At 44.9% G+C, this 19901-nt stretch overlaps 1 protein-coding gene across 2 annotated transcripts in view; it reads right to left on the bottom strand.

Moving 5' to 3' along the window:
• The window catches only part of LOC133111144 (dmX-like protein 2), a 49598-nt gene that overhangs the window by 9777 nt on the left and 19920 nt on the right, over positions 1–19901 (bottom strand). The window contains exons 19-33 of one of the 2 annotated variants that reach the window (XM_061221291.1): positions 16809–16919; positions 15879–16048; positions 15439–15536; positions 14830–14995; positions 13501–13765; positions 11643–12706; positions 10941–11132; positions 9995–10071; positions 8082–8206; positions 7711–7959; positions 6996–7049; positions 5739–5774; positions 4319–4503; positions 3302–3435; positions 372–457 (exon numbers count right to left, since the gene is read on the bottom strand). In XM_061221291.1, the coding sequence (XP_061077275.1) occupies positions 372–457; positions 3302–3435; positions 4319–4503; positions 5739–5774; positions 6996–7049; positions 7711–7959; positions 8082–8206; positions 9995–10071; positions 10941–11132; positions 11643–12706; positions 13501–13765; positions 14830–14995; positions 15439–15536; positions 15879–16048; positions 16809–16919 (3012 nt within the window). The remainder of the gene's footprint in view (positions 1–371; positions 458–3301; positions 3436–4318; positions 4504–5738; positions 5775–6995; positions 7050–7710; positions 7960–8081; positions 8207–9994; positions 10072–10940; positions 11133–11642; positions 12707–13500; positions 13766–14829; positions 14996–15438; positions 15537–15878; positions 16049–16808; positions 16920–19901) is intronic. The other variant, XM_061221292.1, reaches the window with a different exon arrangement.

Below are 19901 nucleotides of genomic sequence, written 5' to 3'. Positions count from 1 at the left end.
ATTCCCCAGGGAAAGGGTCAGTTTCGCCATAATGGCTTGGTATGTAATTGGCATGTCTCAACTCAACGTTTACTAAAGGGTTAATTTGCAAATACTTCATGGGCCAGTTGCACAGAGACAGATTACATTTATTCCACTTTTGTACTGATCATCTCCATTCAAAATGAATTTAGTCTAGGCTTAATCTGAAAATGAAAAGTCCCATTACTTTTTTTCTCATAAAATTGACTTGCAAAAAAGACAAAATAAAAATGTCTATAGGTAAAATATGCTAACAGAGAACAGATATGGTAGAGAGAGAAGGAGATGGAGAAGATAACCGATGGCTCAGGAGACAGCTGAGCTCAGCCTATGGTAAACAGTGGGCATACCTGAGAATTCCAGTCCTGTTATAGGCAGGAAGTTGTTGATGTTGTGCAGGGCCAGTTTGATCATGGCTAACCTTATGAGAGTCCAGCTGTGGAGGAGAAGGACCCAACAGAATGGTCTAGATATGAGAACAGAATACTACTGTGGTATCCTGCCAAAATACACAATCTAGCATCAACATGTAATGTTTCCACAATGAGTCTACTTAATGCTGGGTTAAAACAAAAAACTATTTAAACTTTCAGAGGAAAAATATGGATTGTGTTCCTTTCAGAGTAAAGTAAAATGTAAAACAAAAAAAGTATTATTTTTCAGGAATACATGCTGCAACTAGAATCTATCTATTATTTTGGTGTTTTTTAAAATATTTTTTTAATCTTGATTGACTTTGAACTTTATTTTGTGGGTAATTTATGACAGGACAGCTTTGTTTGTTGGCTTTGTCTCTAAAAATCCATGAGGCCAAGGTTAAAGGTAAAAAAGGCCTTGGTAAAATTTGGCGTTTGTGTTGATTTTGGAGGCTCATATCTCTAGGATTAAAGCAGGGGAGAACCCAAAGTTGTTGATGTTGTGCAGGGCCAGTTTGGTCAAGGATAACCTTATGAGAGTCCAGCTGTGGAGGAGAAGGACCCAACATAATGGTGCAGATATGATTGAATATAAATAGTACTGTGATGTCCTGCCAAAATTCACCATCCAGTATCAACATGTAATATCTCCACAATGTGTGGGTCTTGCTAAAACAAAACCCCACTCCCACACAGGCCCTTTTCGAATTAAGATCAGCAACGCATGATTTAAACTCTATGGTCTGAATGCAGTTTGGTTAGAATGCAGTTTCAGAGGAAAAAAACATGGATTGTGGTCATTTTTTGCGAAATCCATATTGGAATGCATTATCCACCATATTGGAATCTGTCAGTGAATCTGCGTTTCTGTTACTTTAAGGCAGTAGGGGTCAGGTGACCTGATGAAAACAAAATGGCCGCCACGTGAGAACATGCGGGGGAAATGTTTGGAAGTTTTCTGTTTGTCTTTTTGTTTTTTAAAGTAAAAAGTAAAACAAGTATTATTCTTCAGGAATGCATGCCAGGACTAGAAGGATCGCTGACATAAGGACTACCTAAGAGAGGTGAGTTTTCTACTGTTTGAATCATTGTGTTTGGCTCTTCTGCATTTCTGTTACATGAATGTTTTTTAGGCCTGATCTGTTTTCTTTTCTTCTGGAGATGAAACTAATTAATCCATTATTATTATTATTATTGCAGTTTTGGTCTTGATTGACTTTGAACTTAATTTTTGGCTGGACTAATGGAACTGCTATTTGTTGGCTTTGTCTGTAAAGTCCATGAGGCCTTGGATCAAACAAAATCCTTGTGGCCGAGTCTTTTTCCCAGGCTTGGATGGGGAGGGATATTGTTAGGTCTGTGGTTGAACTTAATTTGTATAATTTAGACAGAATTTTCCTATTATTGAATGTTTTATTAATTGCGAGTTTAAGAACATATTTTAATTGAAGTTATTTTCTGATTTTGTATTCTTGACCAAATCCTGGAAAGTGATGAAAGTGCTACACCGAAAGATGTCTTGAAAGTGTGCAATTTCTCTTTGTTTCCATGTGGTGAAGAAATATGCTGTAATCCTTAAGTAAAAAGTTGTAATTGTGCCATATTGGCAGTGTATTTGCATGGGGTCATTTTGGATTGAAAGATTTTTATTATTTTCCACCAAGCTGTCAAGGTTAATGAGTGTTTCTGAAGCAATTGTGGTGCTCTATGGTAGTGTTCAGCAATGGTAGATCGGAGAAGGAAATTTATTTGCATTCGGATTGTTCCATTTATATCCGTCGGTCTGTTGGTTGGTGAATCCAGTTTGTGATGTACTGCAGCTAGTTTGCCAAACGGTAGTGATAGAAGTTTGGTACTTCCAGTCCTCAGTAGAGTTGAAAGTGTTGTTAGAATTTGGTTGTCGTGGAGTTAAACCATTTAGTGGTTGGCTGAATTGGATAATATTGGAGGTAGTTAATAAGTTAACTTTTGGTAGTATTCGGCTTCAGCGAAATAGACGAACAACACGGAGACAATGGAGAATGGAAGACCGTACAATTAACTTAAACACAACGTGCAAAACAAACGCAAAGTACAATACACATTTACATTTAACAGACATTTATTTGTTTGTGTTCTATGGTTGCAAACTGTTAGGGGTGTGATTTCGGGTGTGCACCCCCGACGAAAGTCCGTTAAACCGAAAACAAAACAATGCGTTTGTTAAATTAAAGCATTTGAGTGCCACTCGTGGCCTGAGACAGAGCCCTTTGTCACAGTACTACAATTAGAGAGGGGTAAGTTTGTCCAACGATTCAAGCCATCTTGAGTAGTTTTTATTAATGCAATGAAATTAAGGAACAACAACTCTAATAGCTTGGTGAAAATATTTATACAGTGTGAAACTCTGATGTTAGTCTGTGGCCAGAGGTGTATTCCTTTTTTTATCCTGTGAAGATATGATTCTCCGAAGCCAGATTGTGTTAAACAGAAATGTCCAACACCCTTTCTGCCTCTAATGAAGCTATTATTGTTTGGGTGTTTTGTTTTGATGTATTCATTTGCGTATTTTGTTTGAATGTCTTCCTTGGATACGTCTGGTTTGATGTGGATGGTTTAGTGATGGGGGGCGCGGTAGCTGGAACATAGGGTTGGGTCTTTATTGAGCCATGCCATTAGTTTGTGCTGCGTTTCGACCGATTTGTGCCATATGACCCTTGGGATATTCAATTCATTTTTGGCACATTCAGATCCGCCTGGGGTCGAATCAAGAGGTGCTGTGGTGCGACCTCCTGGAGTTGGCGTGGAATGGCCCAATTATTTTACCTCTCAGCACTGTACAGCAGTATTTCTAACTATTCAAAGCAGACGAGGGGAGGGAGCACCTGTATGAATTGGGGTCGCTGTGCTCGGTGATCTGTGTGTCGGAGAGGAAGGCGTCTTCGTCGTCCTCGTCCTCGCTGACTCCGCTCTCGTCTGAGTCGTACAGAGCGCCGCTGTCCGCCAGGGGCAGGAAGGGCTGCAGGGGACACATTCTCCATAGTAACCAGATGGAAAACTCTTGTGTTTCTTATTGGATTCTCAGCTCTTGCAATGCTTCAGAGTCTCAGATCCTGTGTGTTGTTGTTGGGACTAAACTATGTCCCCAATGTTATTGTAACATGGGCGTCATTTGGGATGTAACAAATGTTTAGAAATCCCAAATTTCCTCTTCTACTGGCACTAATGCAGAAAAAATATATATATCTGAGACCAAATTTATATTAAAGAGATCTAGGGTGCCTAAGGCTTTTGCACAGTTTATCTATAAATGGTTCAACATAACCGTTTAATGCAATGTTCTTCAAGTTGGAACTCAGTGTAGCCTTTCATGGTCAAAGTAATACAGTAATTAAATGGCACAAGTATTCCCTGGGCGCTTTTTAACTTGACGGTGTTATGTGAATGCTAAAAATGGTAATGTTGTTATTGCTTCAGATACTGTTCTTAAAGCAGAGGTGGGAAACTCGTACTTAGTGAACCACAAATTGGGTGGATATTTTATCAGTGACCAACTGATTTATACCGATTTAGCTGTTTAGGAGAGCAAACTGAGCAGGGGTCCTCACTTCTGCTCCTGGAGAGCCGGGGGTGCTGGTTTTTGTTTTTGCCTTAATATCAGCACCCAATTCAGATCCAAGAAACCAGGTGAGTTGAGTTAACTGTGTAATTAACTGCTTTCATTGATATACTTAGTGCTGAGTAACAACAGAAGCCAGCCGTGCGGCTCTCCAGGATCAGGAGCGAGAACAGATGCCCTAAAGGCTGCTTCACACTAAGGCATCGATTGACAGCACACTGTAGCGCCATTATGGAAGTTCCTGATGAATTGCAAGCTTCAGGGAAGAACTTCAGCTCCATACTTTGGCCACAAAGTAGTCCCACATGCTGAGTTCCGGCGGGATGAACTTCTCCCGGTAGGAAGGCCTCTCTGCAGGCACTGGAGGGGGTGTGGTCGGCGTCTCCTTCACCGGCCGTCCTGGGACCAGCATGCGCATGTTGAAGCGCCTGCGGTGCTTGTCAATCTCCTCCACAGGGGGTGGAGCCACTGCAGGGAGAGCCAATCACGAGTGGAATATTAGTGACGGTGTACTGTGCAGCACAGAGTGTCATGGCTGTGTTATTGAGGAGGGAGCTGTCAAAGCGGGTAAAGGACAGTGTTTATCTGTTCCAGAAAGAGAGAAAAGGAGTTACGAGAATATTATCAAAGATTGGAGTGAGAGAAGCAGAGATATGAACACATTTGTTAATATTTTTACTGAGCAGCCAGAGAGAAATATGAGCGTGTGGAAGAAACTGTTCACAAAGGACAAGAGAGAGAGGCGGAACATTAGTACAGCGAGGGAGAGAAGTGGAGAGAAAAAGAATGTTAGAGAAATGGATAGAAAACAGCAGTCTCAAAATGTTTGAGCTCAAACAGACACAGACACACAGACACGCGCACGCACACACACACACACACACACACACACACACACACACACACACACACACACACACGCGCGGTGCTGTGGAAAGTGAAACCCAGGTGGTGATGGGAGTTCATGACTAAAGAAATCGGTCAAAATGAGGTATCGGTATACATATATCTGCGGGCATCTACCCTGGCATTCATCTGCGTCAGGAGTGTGGGAGGAGGTGGTGGGGATTCATTAAGGAATACATGAGTGAAGTGGAGTGGAGGGGGGGGCATCCAGCTCTACTTCCTTTCACCCATCCCTATCATTCTAATGGGGCGTTAAAATTCGTTTCCCCCGCAACATGTTTTTAATTTAATTACAAGGCACCGCAGGCAGGTTAGAAACCATGGGGCCCTTTGTCAAAGTCATCGGTTCATGCTTCACACTGTTGCTATGATAAATATCTACTTATTTGTGTTTACCCGTACCCTGAGAGGCACAAATGGCCTATGTCGGTTACCCGTTTTCAGTGTGCTGAATGCGACAGGATATTTGCTGAAACTATTCTCATTCCGAGATTTCTTCAAGATTACAAGCGTCAACAAAGTCCCAGCCCGAGGTTAGAACCTTAAAGCTAGTTAGGAATTAGTTTCTCTGACCCACAATGCCACACCTCACTAGCATGAGAAGGCATGGTGGCCTGTGATGAGGAGAGGAGGAATGTGCCTCTTCTCTGAGCTAAATATTAGCTGTGCCCACACACACACACCCACACCCACACGCACACCCACTCTTACACACACACACACACACACACACACACACACACACACACACACACACACACAAAAAAAAACATACACATAGTGTTATGTTCACAAACCTTCAGAGCTACCCTTGATCTCTGTCTCAGGAGACTCTGTTCAACATTAAAGATCAGGCAAAACATGAAGCGCATGAGAACACAAATACAAGCAATGCAAAAAAATCAACTGAAAACAACCAATGATTAGAACACAATGTACTATGGGTAAACAAATACAAACTTACACACTGCACTATGGGTAAAAGAAATCCATGATAACAAAGAGAAATACAAATAAACAGTCTTTTGAATATGACCAAGAATACGCAATGAACAATCTATCAAGACACCAGTAATGAATACTGCATACACACTGCTCTATGGGTAAACAACCACACATTCAATAATGCTTTAGGAAAGATAACATGTATTGCTGGTTCACAAAGACTGTTCTAAAGTATTATCAAATATTTTTCCCCTTAGCTCTGTGCAGAAAAAAAGTATTTGGGGTTGATTGACTGATTGGGGGTTTTGTGCAGTGCTATTTTATCTCTCAATGTGTTCTGCTAGGAGGCACAGACTGTTATATGGCTGAAGGGCTGTGGCATTTACAGCCCGGCTTCATATCTCAAATGTGGCATAAAGAAAGGCCCTTTCAGAGAACACTGTCAGTCAGCACCAATGAAACCCACTGTTTATATGATTCTGAGATGCGGTATTTTGACTGCCTTGAGTGGTCATGCTGTCGTAAAAATATTTTCGAAAATATTCTTTATTTTATTTTTAGCGAATGTCTCTTGTAGTGGTGGTTCCAGCATAGCTGAATCTATAGTTCTTCAGATTAAAACCAAGAGACTTATGTCCCTTACAGGAGACAGAAATGAATTGCCGTGATCATAGGAGGAGTTTTGCTGTGATCCCCACTGCCCTTGCCTATGGGAAGATAAGTTACCTCATCTTTGCTCACTAAATGTTACAAGCACTAAAATATTCAGTGAGAATCTTCTGGATTGCTGGGCAGCTGACAGCCTGCAGTGGAGCCGTTGAATGCCGATGAAGAGGGAAATGGACACGGCCGCGGTTACCGGTGGTTAAAAATGTGACATCGCAACATTTTTGGAAAAAGCGTAATCGCCGATCTGCGTCCCCAGACTCAGTCCAGTGAAATAACACGACATCCCCAGGGCATGGGTGACCCAAATAATGAATGTTTGCGGGGTGTAGAGATAAGCCAGTAATAAGCTACAGTCACATTAAATGAAAGCAGGGAAGGGGAGAGGGGGAAGATATGGGGAGGAGAGAGGGAGGATAGGGGGAGGACAGAGGGAGGAATACCTGCTTTAGCCTGTTCATCTCTCCTGCTCTCCGATTCCACACTAACTTTACGGGCTGTTTTCCACAAACAAAACAAAAGAAAAAAAGGAAAAATTCACATGCAAAACATGGCAGGAGCATAGCAGAATGGATAACGCTTGGTAAAAAAAAACACATTTCCTATCTTTTCAGATAAGAAGTGATTGGAAAACAGAAATGGAATATGCTGCAATGTATTGTAAAGATGTGAACCTTTCGGACAACATTAAATATATTTTACAGTAATGTTTTTTTAAATATATAGCAATATCTGAAAGTAGAAATATTTTGTATATCTTTCCATTTACTGTGACATGGTATTATATATTTTTTTACTATTAATTTAGTTTACTACTTTATATTGCAGTATATTCAATTTCATTCAAGGATTTTTTTTTCCATGAGCTTGGGGGGTAAAGACCCTGCAATAAGTACACTGCGATGTAACTCAGGTTGTGCTGCCTCCACACTTGTCCCTGTGGCTCGTGACACAGACACTGACGCAGTGACACGGTAAAAGCTGCTGTGCTTTTACCGTCAGGTCCTAAAGTATGTGTTGCCTTTCCTCAGGAACCACAGAAGCAGCTGTGAGGTGAGAGCGCTGTGCTTGTGGGTCAGGGCAGGACTGATCATCGGCCTGATCAGAGCAGCGGAGATTACCCACGCGCCTGCTGATGTCGGAACGCGCCGGCAATACCTGGCTTGGGCTCCGGGGGCCTCCTGGGTTTGACGAGCAGCTTGGCCCCTCCCCCGAACACGGCGGCCCACATGCGGTTGTTGAGGGGGTGGGCGCCCAGGCGGAAGAGCTCGTTGCTGGAGTGAGTGCCCAGACCGTGGATCAGGAGGCTGAGGTAGACGGCCACCACCGCCTCGCACAGCATCACGCTCAGCCGGGGCCGGTCCTCCCCCTGCGCCGACGCCGCCAGGCTGATGAGGGAGGACACGCCTGCGTGGGGGGAAGCGTGTGAGCGAACATGTAACACGCACACGTGTGCACAGATGTACGCGCTGCGGCCCCGAGGTGGGGTTGGGGCCGCAGCGTAGGAGAGGAGGTGGGGTGTGGCATACCTGGCCAATGTGCCGGGGAGGAGCTGGGCGTGGCCTGTTCCTCGATGCTCTCTGTGCGGAGTCTGCGTCTCTCGCTCAGCAGCAGACCCTGGTACACCATCCCCGTGAACTGATTGGCCTCCGACCTGTGCCGTAAGAGGTCGCAGAAAGTCCCACACCTTCATCAGCCGAAACATTCCTTCAACCAGCTTAACCCCCTACTTGACCCAGCTACTGGTCCAAGCAATGGTTTTGTCCCACCTGGACTACTGCAACTCTCTCTTGGCTGGCCTTCCGGGATCTGCCATCAGACCCCTCCAACTCATCCAGAATGCAGCAGCTCGTCTGGTCTTCAACCTTCCCAAACACTCTGACCACCCCCCCTGCTTACTTCCCTCCACTGGCAAATTCGAAACACTGGGGCTAGCTTTCCAAGCATGAGACCCTACACGCCTACCAGACCTCTTTGTTCAGCCTGGTGCCCTCCCCCTTGGAGGTCAGAGCAGCAGACTCTGACCACCTCCAAGCACAGACTGAAGACACACCGCCCCAAGATGCAGCTCGCCCCACCCCTCCCTACCCTCCTTGTAGTCTTTAACTGATTGGTGGTTGTTGTTTTTCAGTTATCAATAGTGTCAATACTTGTGTTATAACTTGTTTGTGGGGAAGATATTATTGTGATTGATTGTTTTGTTTGGCTATGTAAGCAGTTTATTGTTCCCACGTAAGTGTTTGTCATTGCATTGCGTTGTGCTGTCCACAAATAATTTTAGATATAATCCATTGTCAGATTTATCAAATGAAAAAAAAAAATAAAAAAAAATAAAAAAAGTTTACCTTGTCTTATGTATTTTTTCCTTTTCCACTGAAAAACATTTTTCCCAATGAAATTGTTAAAGTTTGTGCATTTATTTCAACGTGGTTGTAATATAAACGTGATTGCCTATCCAAGTGAGTCTAAATAAACATATTTCATTTTTTTGCCCATTTTTCACATTTTGGACACAAACAACATTTACAATCTCTTTCAGTCAAAAAAGAAAGATTTCTTTTTGACCATTTTTCAAGTTTGAGACATAAGACTTGTGTATTTTTTCACTTTCCACTGAAAAACATTTTTCATCATGTTTTAAAATTCATTAGTTTTCATTTATTTATAGGGTGTATTAAAAACACCATTTACAATCTCAGTCAAAAAAATAAGATTTTTTCTACCATTTTTCAAGTTTGTATGTATTTTTTCAACATGGGTGTGTTATAAACAAAAAGTAAGTTTTTCAGTCAAAAAATAAAGATTTTCTACCATTTTTGTAGTTTTAGACATAAGACTATAGTCATGTATTTTTTCACTTTCCACAGAAAAACATTTTTCATCATGAATATTTTAAAATGCATTAGTTTTCATTTATTTATAAAGGGTGTATTATAAACACCCTTTTTCAGTCAAAAAATGAAGATTTTTTCTACCATTTTTCAAGTTTGTATGTATTTTTTCACTTTCCACTGAAAAACATTTTTCATCATGAATATTTTAGAAAGAGAATTACTGGATTGATTGCCTATCCATTTGAGTCCAAAAAAGGAAAACAAATGTAATAAGACTATCGTCCTCTGTACTTTCAACATCAATGTCTTCAAAGTAATTTTCTCTCAGTAATTCGTGGGTGTGAAAACTTTGTGGAAAAATGGCATTTTCTCTTTGGCAAAATCTACACCCACCATTACACACCATTAATAGCTTACAACTAGTTTCACTTAGTTCAATTTTTGGACAAAAGACTGTTGACGGTAGTCTACAGCACCATCATCCCTTAGCACCCCTCACCTCACCACCTCCGTCTGAAATTGCATCTAATCCTCCCAAAAACCAAAACAAAACACCCCCCACCCCTTCTGTAAACATAGTGGCACAATATCATTGGATGCAGTCTTACCTGTAGCTGTGACTGTCACAGAGGGCCTGGTATATGCAGGCTGACAGGGATGCTGCCAGTGTGTGCAGTGTGTTAACCTGGGGAAACAGGGACAGGAGAGGGGTCACTTACTGTGGGCATCATTACCCCAAACCCTGCAGATGATCTATTAAAAATGATCAAAATATTGATTAGTTATTATGCCTTTGACACTCTTTGGCAGTGGTTCCTAACTCTATTTATGGAGATCTACCATCCTGCAAGCTTTCAATTCAGCCTGATTCAGCACATCTGATTCTACTAATTAGCAGCTGGACAAAATCTAGCAGTTGCATGAGGTGTGCTTTGTTGGGGTGTGAAATTCTACAAGGACATGGCTGAGAACCAGTCAGGAGTCCCCAACTGGCCAGCTCTTGTCTTCTTTCCAGTCTCTTTACTGCCCTCTTCTCTGAGGTTCAACAAGGAGAGCACGGGTTCAGGTGCTATGCTACAGCTGATTAATATTCATGAAGGGAGGCAAGGGACAGAATGGTCATTGCCACAGGTTCTGCAGTTGTTCACACTCTGCGGTCATCTGGCTAGTTTACATACAATCTATGCCCAATATATCAATATATCAGGGTATGGTGTATGGTGGCCTGCTGTAGACACAACTTCCCTGTTTTTCCTTCATTATTATTCACTATCCAAAGCTTATCCAAAGTGTCTGTGAACGACGTGTTTATTAAGTGTATTTACCTGTGGATGACTATATTGTGGTGTGCAGGAATTTATCTCTAGTTATATTGATACATTGTCACTGGGGGAAGGGAAAAACAGAGGGGGTTATCTCAACATATGTCAAATCTTTACATTTTCTGTACACCCTGTGAAAAACTAAATTGAAATTGTATCACAAAAAAAGAATCTACGGCAGAAAAATGACCAAAGGTGTCAGAGCACAGTGATGTCACCAGCGGAACCTTACGCGGTCGTCGATGATGTCGGGGTGAGGGGGCGTGTCCATGCGCACAACAGTGTACAGGATGTCATGGATGTGGTTGCTGAGGTGGAGCACGGGGTTGGCAATGACGGTCTTGGTGGGCGCGATGCTGGCGGAAAGGAGGGGCAGCGTGGTGGGCAAGGGGAGGGGAGACTGGAGCTGCTTCATTGTCGTCTCCTGATTGGCAGAGATGGGAGAAAGAGAGAGCAATCAAGCAGAGAGAACAAGTGGACCGCTGTGCCAAAACCCATACAGAGTGTCACAGTGAAGCATGGTGGAATGTGTATCACAAACCTTTGTCAGTTTGTCAAATATTCAAAACTCAGAAACAGTTATTACTGCAGTTCACACTGGGCAAGAATCTCATTGGATGTATTGGGCAGCTGGTGGCCCACGGTAGTGGTTTATGAATGTATGTTACACAATTTCCAGCCAAAGACTTTGCTTGGACATATATACCACCTTTGCACCCTAGTTTCTGACAAAATATGCTAGGCGTGCACATGCTGTTTGTTTTAATGGGTGATAAATGGCCCACTCCCGTAGAGCGGTATGGCTTTCGCCTTTGCGGCCAAAATATCAGCGCAGTGCTCTCAGTCAACAGACACATGGTTGGCATTTCTAAACTGGGGAGACTATGCAAAAAAAGAGGGGACACCCCTCATGGGTGGGGGGGGGGGGACTGACCTGCTGGGACTCCTGCAGCAGGAATATGAGCTCCATCCTGACGGAGGTCACTCCTCCGCCCTTGGCCCCGTGCAGGCTGCAGTAGCTGAGGAAGACCCGGAGCAGGGCCTGGTTCCTCCGCAGCCAGGCCTTGCGTCTCTCGGCGTGCTGCTGCTTGGCCTGGAGGCGGCGCCGCTCCAGCTGGTGGCGCTCGTAGGCCCCCCCTTCGGTGTGGTCCAGAGAGGCGGGCTGGTCCCACTCCGCCCGGCCCTCGTCCCCCTCTCCCTCCCTCCCCGCGGACCCGCTCCAGGCCTCCGGCCGGGCCTCGGCCCGGTGGTTGCAGACGCGGTGCATGGCGCCAATCTCCTTCTCCAGCCAGCTGTAGAGCTGGAAGCGCAGTTTGCCCCCGTCCACCTCGTACCCCGTGGCCAGCGTGCGGAGCTCCGTCATCAGGATCTTCAGGCAGGCCCGGAACTTCAGCTGCTCCGCGATCACGTCCACCTCCGCCTCCGCGCCCGAGTCCCCCCTCTGCTGCGCCCCGGCCCGCCCCGGGGGCCCCGTCTGGGGCTCGGCCTCCTCCGCCGGGCTCTTCTTCATGGTCAGCCCGCCATCCTCGTCTTCGTCGTCCTCGTCATTCTCATCATCGCCCCAGTCCAGCTTCAGGCCCTCATCCTCCACCGTGCTGGCGGGCTGGCTCCAGTCCAACATCGCAGACGAGTCCGAGCCACCGGAGGGCGCAGGCTGGGCCCTCCCGCCGTTCTGCATGGGCTGGATGGGGCCTTCGCTGGCCAGCGAGGGACCTTCACTCCGGGAGGCCCCCGTCTTCTTTGTGATCCGGGGGATCTTGGACAGCACCTCCAGGGCTAGCACGGGGCAGCCCACCTTGAAGTGGGCGTTGGCAGTGGTGAAGAAGAGCTTGCGCTCGATCAGGTTGATCTCGTCCGCACCACTTCGCTCTGAGGTCAGGCCCAGGGCAGCCGGGGCACCCTCGGGGCAGGCAAAGTGGCGTCTCATCAGCAGGGGGTGCGTGCGTAGGTAGTTATAGAAGCTGAAGACTGTGGGGTTGCACGACTTCACCATCACCTCTGAGAGAAGGAGAGTGAGCATGAGATACACTCTTTACACTTTAGCAATTTTAGCTATTTTTTTTCTTAACCTTGGCCTAACAGGCCCATTCCGATTACTGAGCTCACCAGTGCTCTCTGTTCATGATGTTGTTTAAACAGTTGACTTTGGTAAGCCTAAGGTTTGGCCTATGTCTCTGACTATGTCTCTTATTTCTCAGCCTCATAATGGTTTCCTTGACTTTCATTGGCACAACGCTTGTCTTCATGTTGACAAATGGCCAAAACAGACACCAAAGGCAATCAAAAGCCTGGAATCAAGTTGAGATAATGACAGCACTAAGGAAGCAATTGAACACAACTGATTAATTAGAAACACCATTTGTCCCAAACATTAGTGACTAAGTATAAAATGTGCTGAAGACCAAAATGTATTGAAACCAAAATGTATAATAATCGGTACTTTAACCACACATTTTCCTTTCATTGCTGTTCCAGAGCACAAATGGATAGGCTTGCAGTATATTGTATTTGGATTATGTTAATGGTTTTCAGCATTAACGGCTAGTTCACTATCCCCAGGAGGACTATTAAACATCTATAAAAATATTTTTTTTAAAATATCTGAGAAAAAAAACATCCACAATCACACAATAATAGCATTTATGTGTGTATGTGTGTGTGTGAGTGTGAGTGTGTGTGTGTGTGTGTGTGTGTGTGTATGCGTGCGCGTGCGTGCGTGTGCTTGTGCCTGTGTGCGTGCGTGTGTGCGTGTGTGTAATGTGTGTGTGTGTGTGTGTATCTGAACAGCTCACCAGGATTCTCATCCTCCTCCTTCGGGGTCTGCTCCAGAAGCGTGTCCAGAGCCCTGGAGTAGTCCTTCATTACCCAGCAGGCAATGCTGCGCAGGAAGGGGTCAGGATGCAGCCTGGTGCAGCTGAAGCCAGAGCCGTCCCTGCTGCAGCCCAGCACTCTCTCGTACAGAACGCCCTGACAGGTGGACGAGCTCTCGTAGTCTGACTCATACAGACGAGCCACTACCATCGCTAGCTGTATGTCCTCAAGCTTCTCCAGGCAAACCTGTAACGCAGGGCTCTTTGTCAAACAGGAGGGTCTGACAACTTTATTTGTCAAACCATTAGCAGTTTAATACATATCAGGTGCACTAGATTGAGATTAAGAGGCAATACAATTTAAATAACCCATACTTAAAAAGCGAGGAAGAAAACATGATAACTTCTGTCACTGCTCATACACTTACAGTATGTATTATGGACTTATTGAATTTCCACAAGAGAAAAGAAGGTAACACTACCATTCTGGACAGAATGTAGCAAAAAGGGATCTGCTATTGCTAGGTGATCCTAATTAAACCTGGCAAGCTTGTTAATAATGAACAACATGTTCAGCAAGGTGATTCTTATTGAACCTGGCAGCCTTGTTAACAGCATGACCAGGACCATTTCCAGGTTAAATATGTGCTTCTCATCCACCTCTATTTGTAGCTTGCCAGCCTCCCCTGGTGCAAAGAATTCTAACGGATGTAGACTACACCTTCATGCATTTGAGATCCAGTAACGTTGTGAATAGGCCTTTCGTTTTCTGGACCGTGACAAACTTATGCAACAAATGATACAAGAAACAGTCCCAACCACAGTCAGCTGCAGTGAAGCTTAGATGTCATTGCAGTAGCTCACATGTGTCCAGATCTTATCTCCTCTATTTAGACTGCGCACACTCTACCCCAAGAAAGCTAAAGAAGCATTTATATAGCACATGCATTGGACTTATCGCTGTGGTTTAGGCTATGCCTCTTCATAATCCTGAAATCCCAGGACAATGGCAAAATAAGAAAAAAGAAAATCACAGTACTGCAAAAGCTACCATACAGGCCTCTCTCATGGTCAAGTTTTTTTTTGTTAATAAAACTTGTGCCAGTTTTCCATTAGAAAGTTGTTTAGCCTTCGAACAAGTAAATTACGAAAGGCGATTAGATATCGGCTGAGGATTTATCTAAAAGATGTTCCTTAAGGTCTCATGGGAGAGGAAACAGCCCCTGAGGAAGTCTCGTCTTTGGGATATGCAGAGCATGGCTTTTCGACGGTGCGCTCGTTGTTATTATGGAAATGAAAATCGACGAGCACCTCGATGGCATCTTTGAGGGCGCCGGCCAGCAGGAAGAACCCTGCCGCCTGCTCAAAGCGCTGCTTCCCCAGCAGAGCGAAGGCGTTCTTCAGGGCCGACTTTCGCCATCTGTCCTCGGTGAAGTTGCGGCTGAAAAACTGGGTCATCTTTTCGTCGTGCTGGGATCTGGAGGAGGAAGCAACATGTACAGCAAAAATAAAATAGAAACCAAACAAAATGGGAAAAAATGAAAATAGAGCAAGCTTCAGAAAAGTAATGTAAAGGCAGGCATTGCTGTACCCAAAGATAAATATGTCTTGCAGACAGTTAATAAAAATACTCCACAGTTAAAAGATAAAGTGAGCACTTTATTAGGTATTTATTATTTATAAAAAAACAGCTCAAGCTAGGTTTTGAAACAGCTGGTAGCAGGTTGACCAGTTCAGCCCAGCTCCCAGGGTGACAGCTCAAGCTATGTTTTGAAATGCCAGCTACCAGCTCAGACAAGCTACCAGCTGGTTGACCAGCTGATTCCCAGCAAGACCAGCTTTATGACCAGCTTGAAGAGAAATGAGCTAAATCTGCGTTCTAAATTAAAACAATGAAAGCACAAGCTGCAATTGGCTCACCTGAATAGCCCCCACAACACTGCCTTCTTCTTCATGGCCAAGTAGAAGAGAGCAGCATCTAGGGGTTCACTGTTCCTCTGAAACGCTGTTTTGGCTACCTGGAGAGGAAGAGCCAGAGAGATAAATGTGTGTCAGGATGATGATGATGATGATGATGATGATGATGATGAAGAAGAAGATGACGAGGAAGATGAAGATGAACATGATGAGGAAGAAGCAGCATGTACTACAGTAACTGTCCCATACACTGGCCACCCACAGTCAGATGGGGAAATACACAGACAGAAAGAGAAGCTAAAGTACATCTTTTAGCTAGCACTGTAGTACCCTGTAATGAACAGCACAGTGCTGAACTGGGCTGTGCGGAGGTGAATTTGGCAGTGCTGTGTTTTGCTGTGTTGTGCTGTGCCGTGCTGGGTGAGTGTAGGTTTGAGGCCCACCTTCTCCATTATGCGGCGCAGGGTGTTGATGTTGCGGACCCACCAGCCCACCCCCACGGCCCTGAGCTCTGCCCACTGCGGGTCCCCCCTCTGCACCGCCGGGATCATGGACAGCAGCTCCTCCTCCGCCTCGGAGTGGAAGGCCCAGGCAAAGTGACACGTGGAGAGACCTGCTCTCACACACACACACACACACACACACACAGATACATACACACACACACACACACACACACACACACACACACAGATACATACACACACACACACACACACACAGATACATACACACACATATATACATGCACACACACACATACACACACACACACATACACAAGTATACACATACAGGTATATACACACAAATACACACACACATGCACAGATACACACACATACACACACAAGTATACACATACAGGTATATACACACAGATACACACACATGCACAGATACACACACACACACACGCACACACACACTCACACACACATACATACATACACACATACACACACAAGTATACACATACAGGTATATACACACATATGCACAGATACATACACACACACACACAAGTATACACATACACACAGATACACACACACACACACACAGGTTCAGCATTAAGACGATCCTGTTTTAAACCCATAATCATCTCAGCAGGCTGACCGTGGCATCAATCCTGCTACTAAATCACACGATCAGCTCCGAAACAGTTAAAAAGCCCAGTGAATCACTGCTGCCTAAAATATGTCTGACCGCTTTCCCTGTGAGCAAGAAGCATGCAGCGTGACCAGTCCCAGCATTAGGACTGACAGGACTTCCCAGCAGGCAGGGAACTGGGCTGTAATCACAGCCCTGGCTGAGTCACTGTGGGGGTGAGGGGGCGAGAGCACAAAATGGAGGGTTAATGGAGGCAGTACCTTGGTGCAGCAGCTGCATCCTGTAGAGGGGGGGCAGTGAGGTCAGCAGGCAGGTGTGCAAACGCATCGCCAGCAGGTACCTGAGGCCACACTCGTCCAACGCCTCTCCACCTGTACACACATGCATGAGTATACACAGGTAAACACACACGCGTACAAACACATACATGTGCACACACACACATACACACACACGTAGATGGTACAAGGTAAATAAGCAAGTCATTTTCTGCAGAACTGTCTATCCCAAAAACCATACATGGAGGATCCACACACCCCCCAGGACATTAGACTCTCATGGTTCCATTTTTGCACAGGCCTGAGGCTTTTCTCTGATTGGGCCAGGCCTTTGCCCATTCCAAGGTCTAGTCCAATTACAGCAAAGCTTGTTGGGAGCGACATTAGCTCAGGAGGTAAGTGCAAGACACCTTACCCCCAATAACATGGCAGCCTATGGCCGTGGGTGTGTGAATGCGTGTGTGAACCGGCGAATGATGAGGCATTAATTGTAAAGCACTTAGGATAAAAGCGCTATATAAATGCAGACCATTTACTTAGACTCATAGCAGACAGCCTACACATTTTCACACTTAAGACCTCAAATTCACAGTGCGCTAACTATCGTGTCTCGCACCTTGGAACAACGTGACTGGCGTGGGTGCAACCTCAAATAGCCCAGGCCATTAAAATATCTTCTCTCACTTCCAAATGCTTCAAGCGAAGCAGGGCTACATTTGCCCATTAAACTCAGGCCAATGGGGCTGTCCGTCCCTGAACCTTACCCAGTGGCATCAATGCTTACTTAAAGGCCTGGAACGCACTGTTAAAAGTCTGCTCCGTACTTCCTACCAAAAGACTAAATAACTGATTTACACCGTAGGTAACGAGACAAAAGATAAACCAGGCTTTGTTTAGTTGGGTGGGTAGCTGGCACGTAAACCACGCAGGACAAACAAAGTCACTCTGATTACCCAACTCGGTCATGGCAGTTCAGCGTCTGACAGCGAGAGTTACTTTATGGGAAGCTTCCTTCCCATATGTAAATCTACACTGTAATATATCATATCAGTCTTGTTTTTATATGTAAATCTACACAGTAATATCTCATATCAGTCTTGTTTTTATATAGGGACATACATACACTCAGTGAGCACTTTAAGTATTTATTAGACTTATTTTTTTAAACTTATTGGTCTTCTGCTGCTGTAGCTCATCCATTTAGAGGTGTGACACGTTGTGTGTTCAGAGATGCTCCTTTGCACTGTTGTAATGTGTGGTGTGGCGCCAGGAGGGGAATATTAAGGCACTGTCCACCAGGGGGCAGCACTGGCCCTAGAGCCCAATATGGCCACATATAATTGTAATCATCGTAGTTGTAGCCAATTACCTCGTTATAGGGCTATAAGAAGCCTGGGTTTTTCAGATGAGAGACAGTTTTGGTTTAGAGGATTGGGGTTGTATGGACCGCTGTCTGAGCCAACGTTTAGGTGAGAATTGTTTTACCTTGCTTCATTACATTTTGTTCTGGTTTGGACAAATAAAAGGCATTAAGCCAAACCTTGTTTTTAATTCTTCTGTCTGTTCACGATGTGAGCAGTGGCCACCCCCAGCCCTGCATCACATTGGTGTATTGGATTTTTTGAGAATTTGGTAAAAAAAAAGAAAGAAAATGTTTTCTTTTGTGGGAGTGATGCTGTGGAGGAGACACTGTGCCAGCAGTAAAACCTTGGGGCCCACGCCAGGCCAGCCTTACAAGCCTTACATGGGAGGACATTGAGGCCTGGATTCAAGGCCCAAGTGTTGGCATTTCAGGCTGCTAAGGGGACTGCCCCACCTTACATACAATCCTTGATCACTCCCTACTCCCCAGCTAGACCACTCCGGTCTGCCAGCTCTGGTCGCCTTATGGTTCCCTCTCTACGTGCACCTGGCGGTCGAGCTGCACGTTCACGCCTGTTTTCCGTTCTGGTTCCTCAGTGGTGGAATGACTTGCCTACCACTGTCAGGACCGCAGAATCCCTCCCCCTATTTAGATGCTCAAAACGACACCTTTTCAAACTCTACCTTAGTCCTCTCTCCTGATTTCCCCCGCCCCCCCTTTCTGATATCCCTATCCTCCTTGTCTAACCCAAAAAAAAAAAAAAAAAAAAAGATTGCACTTATGATGACGACAATATCTTTAGAACAGCACTCCATGTGTATTTTCCTAGTTATGGATGTGATGCTTTGACTTGTTGAAGAACCTATGCACTAAGTCGCTTTGGATTAAAAGCGTCTGCCAAATGACAAAAATGTAAATGTAAATGGATGACATGGCTGACCTTGTTTTAGGCCATGGCCCCTGCTTCGGTTGAAGAGGAGATGCGAGGGGTTCGGGCACCCGAGGAGCTCTGCAAATGTCTGGGTTGCAGACGATAAGGAGCTGGACTGGGGCGAGTTGGCTGGGTCCGGTTTGGGAGGGGCCTCAGCCCCACCACTACCCTGCTTGGAGCTCCCACCAGAGGGTGCACCTGGAGGAGCTCCTCCAAGCCCTGGTGGAAACTGTCTGACTGCAGCAGGCGACCGTGTCCTTGGGAGAACAGGTGGCCCGCCCAGTGGCTGTCGTCACCCTGTCTCCCAGCTGCCGCACGATTGGCTGATTTAAATATTCACATTAACTGGTGTACAGGTCTACCTCAAAGTGCTCACTGAGTGTATGTCCATATTAGATTTCTTTATGGGTTCCAACTGACTAGTGTGCTGTTGCAGCATTTTCTACTTGAAATGTGTCCTTTTAAAATGCCCCTCATGTTTCTTTGAGTGAGAGTAAATGTGTTTTGCTGGGAAAACCAGTAATTCATAAATCTGTTTTATAAGGGCCACTAAACTCCTACGTACTTCTCCCAGGGGGCCATTGTCTGTTTACCTCAAAATATGATTCATTTCAGGCTCCAATTATAAAGCAATTTTACCCTCCAAAATATTTACAAAGAAGGCTGTATGAAATGATCAATGCAGCTAAATGTTGTATGCACATATGCTCAAAGAAATATAATTTGTATGTAGTATTTTTCCCCAAAAAAGCTGCATTATATGCTACTATAATGCAGTTTC

This window comes from Conger conger, chromosome 15, assembly GCF_963514075.1.
Source record: "Conger conger chromosome 15, fConCon1.1, whole genome shotgun sequence".
Lineage (NCBI taxonomy): Eukaryota > Metazoa > Chordata > Actinopteri > Anguilliformes > Congridae > Conger > Conger conger.
This window is presented reverse-complemented; position numbering and strand designations above follow the sequence as displayed.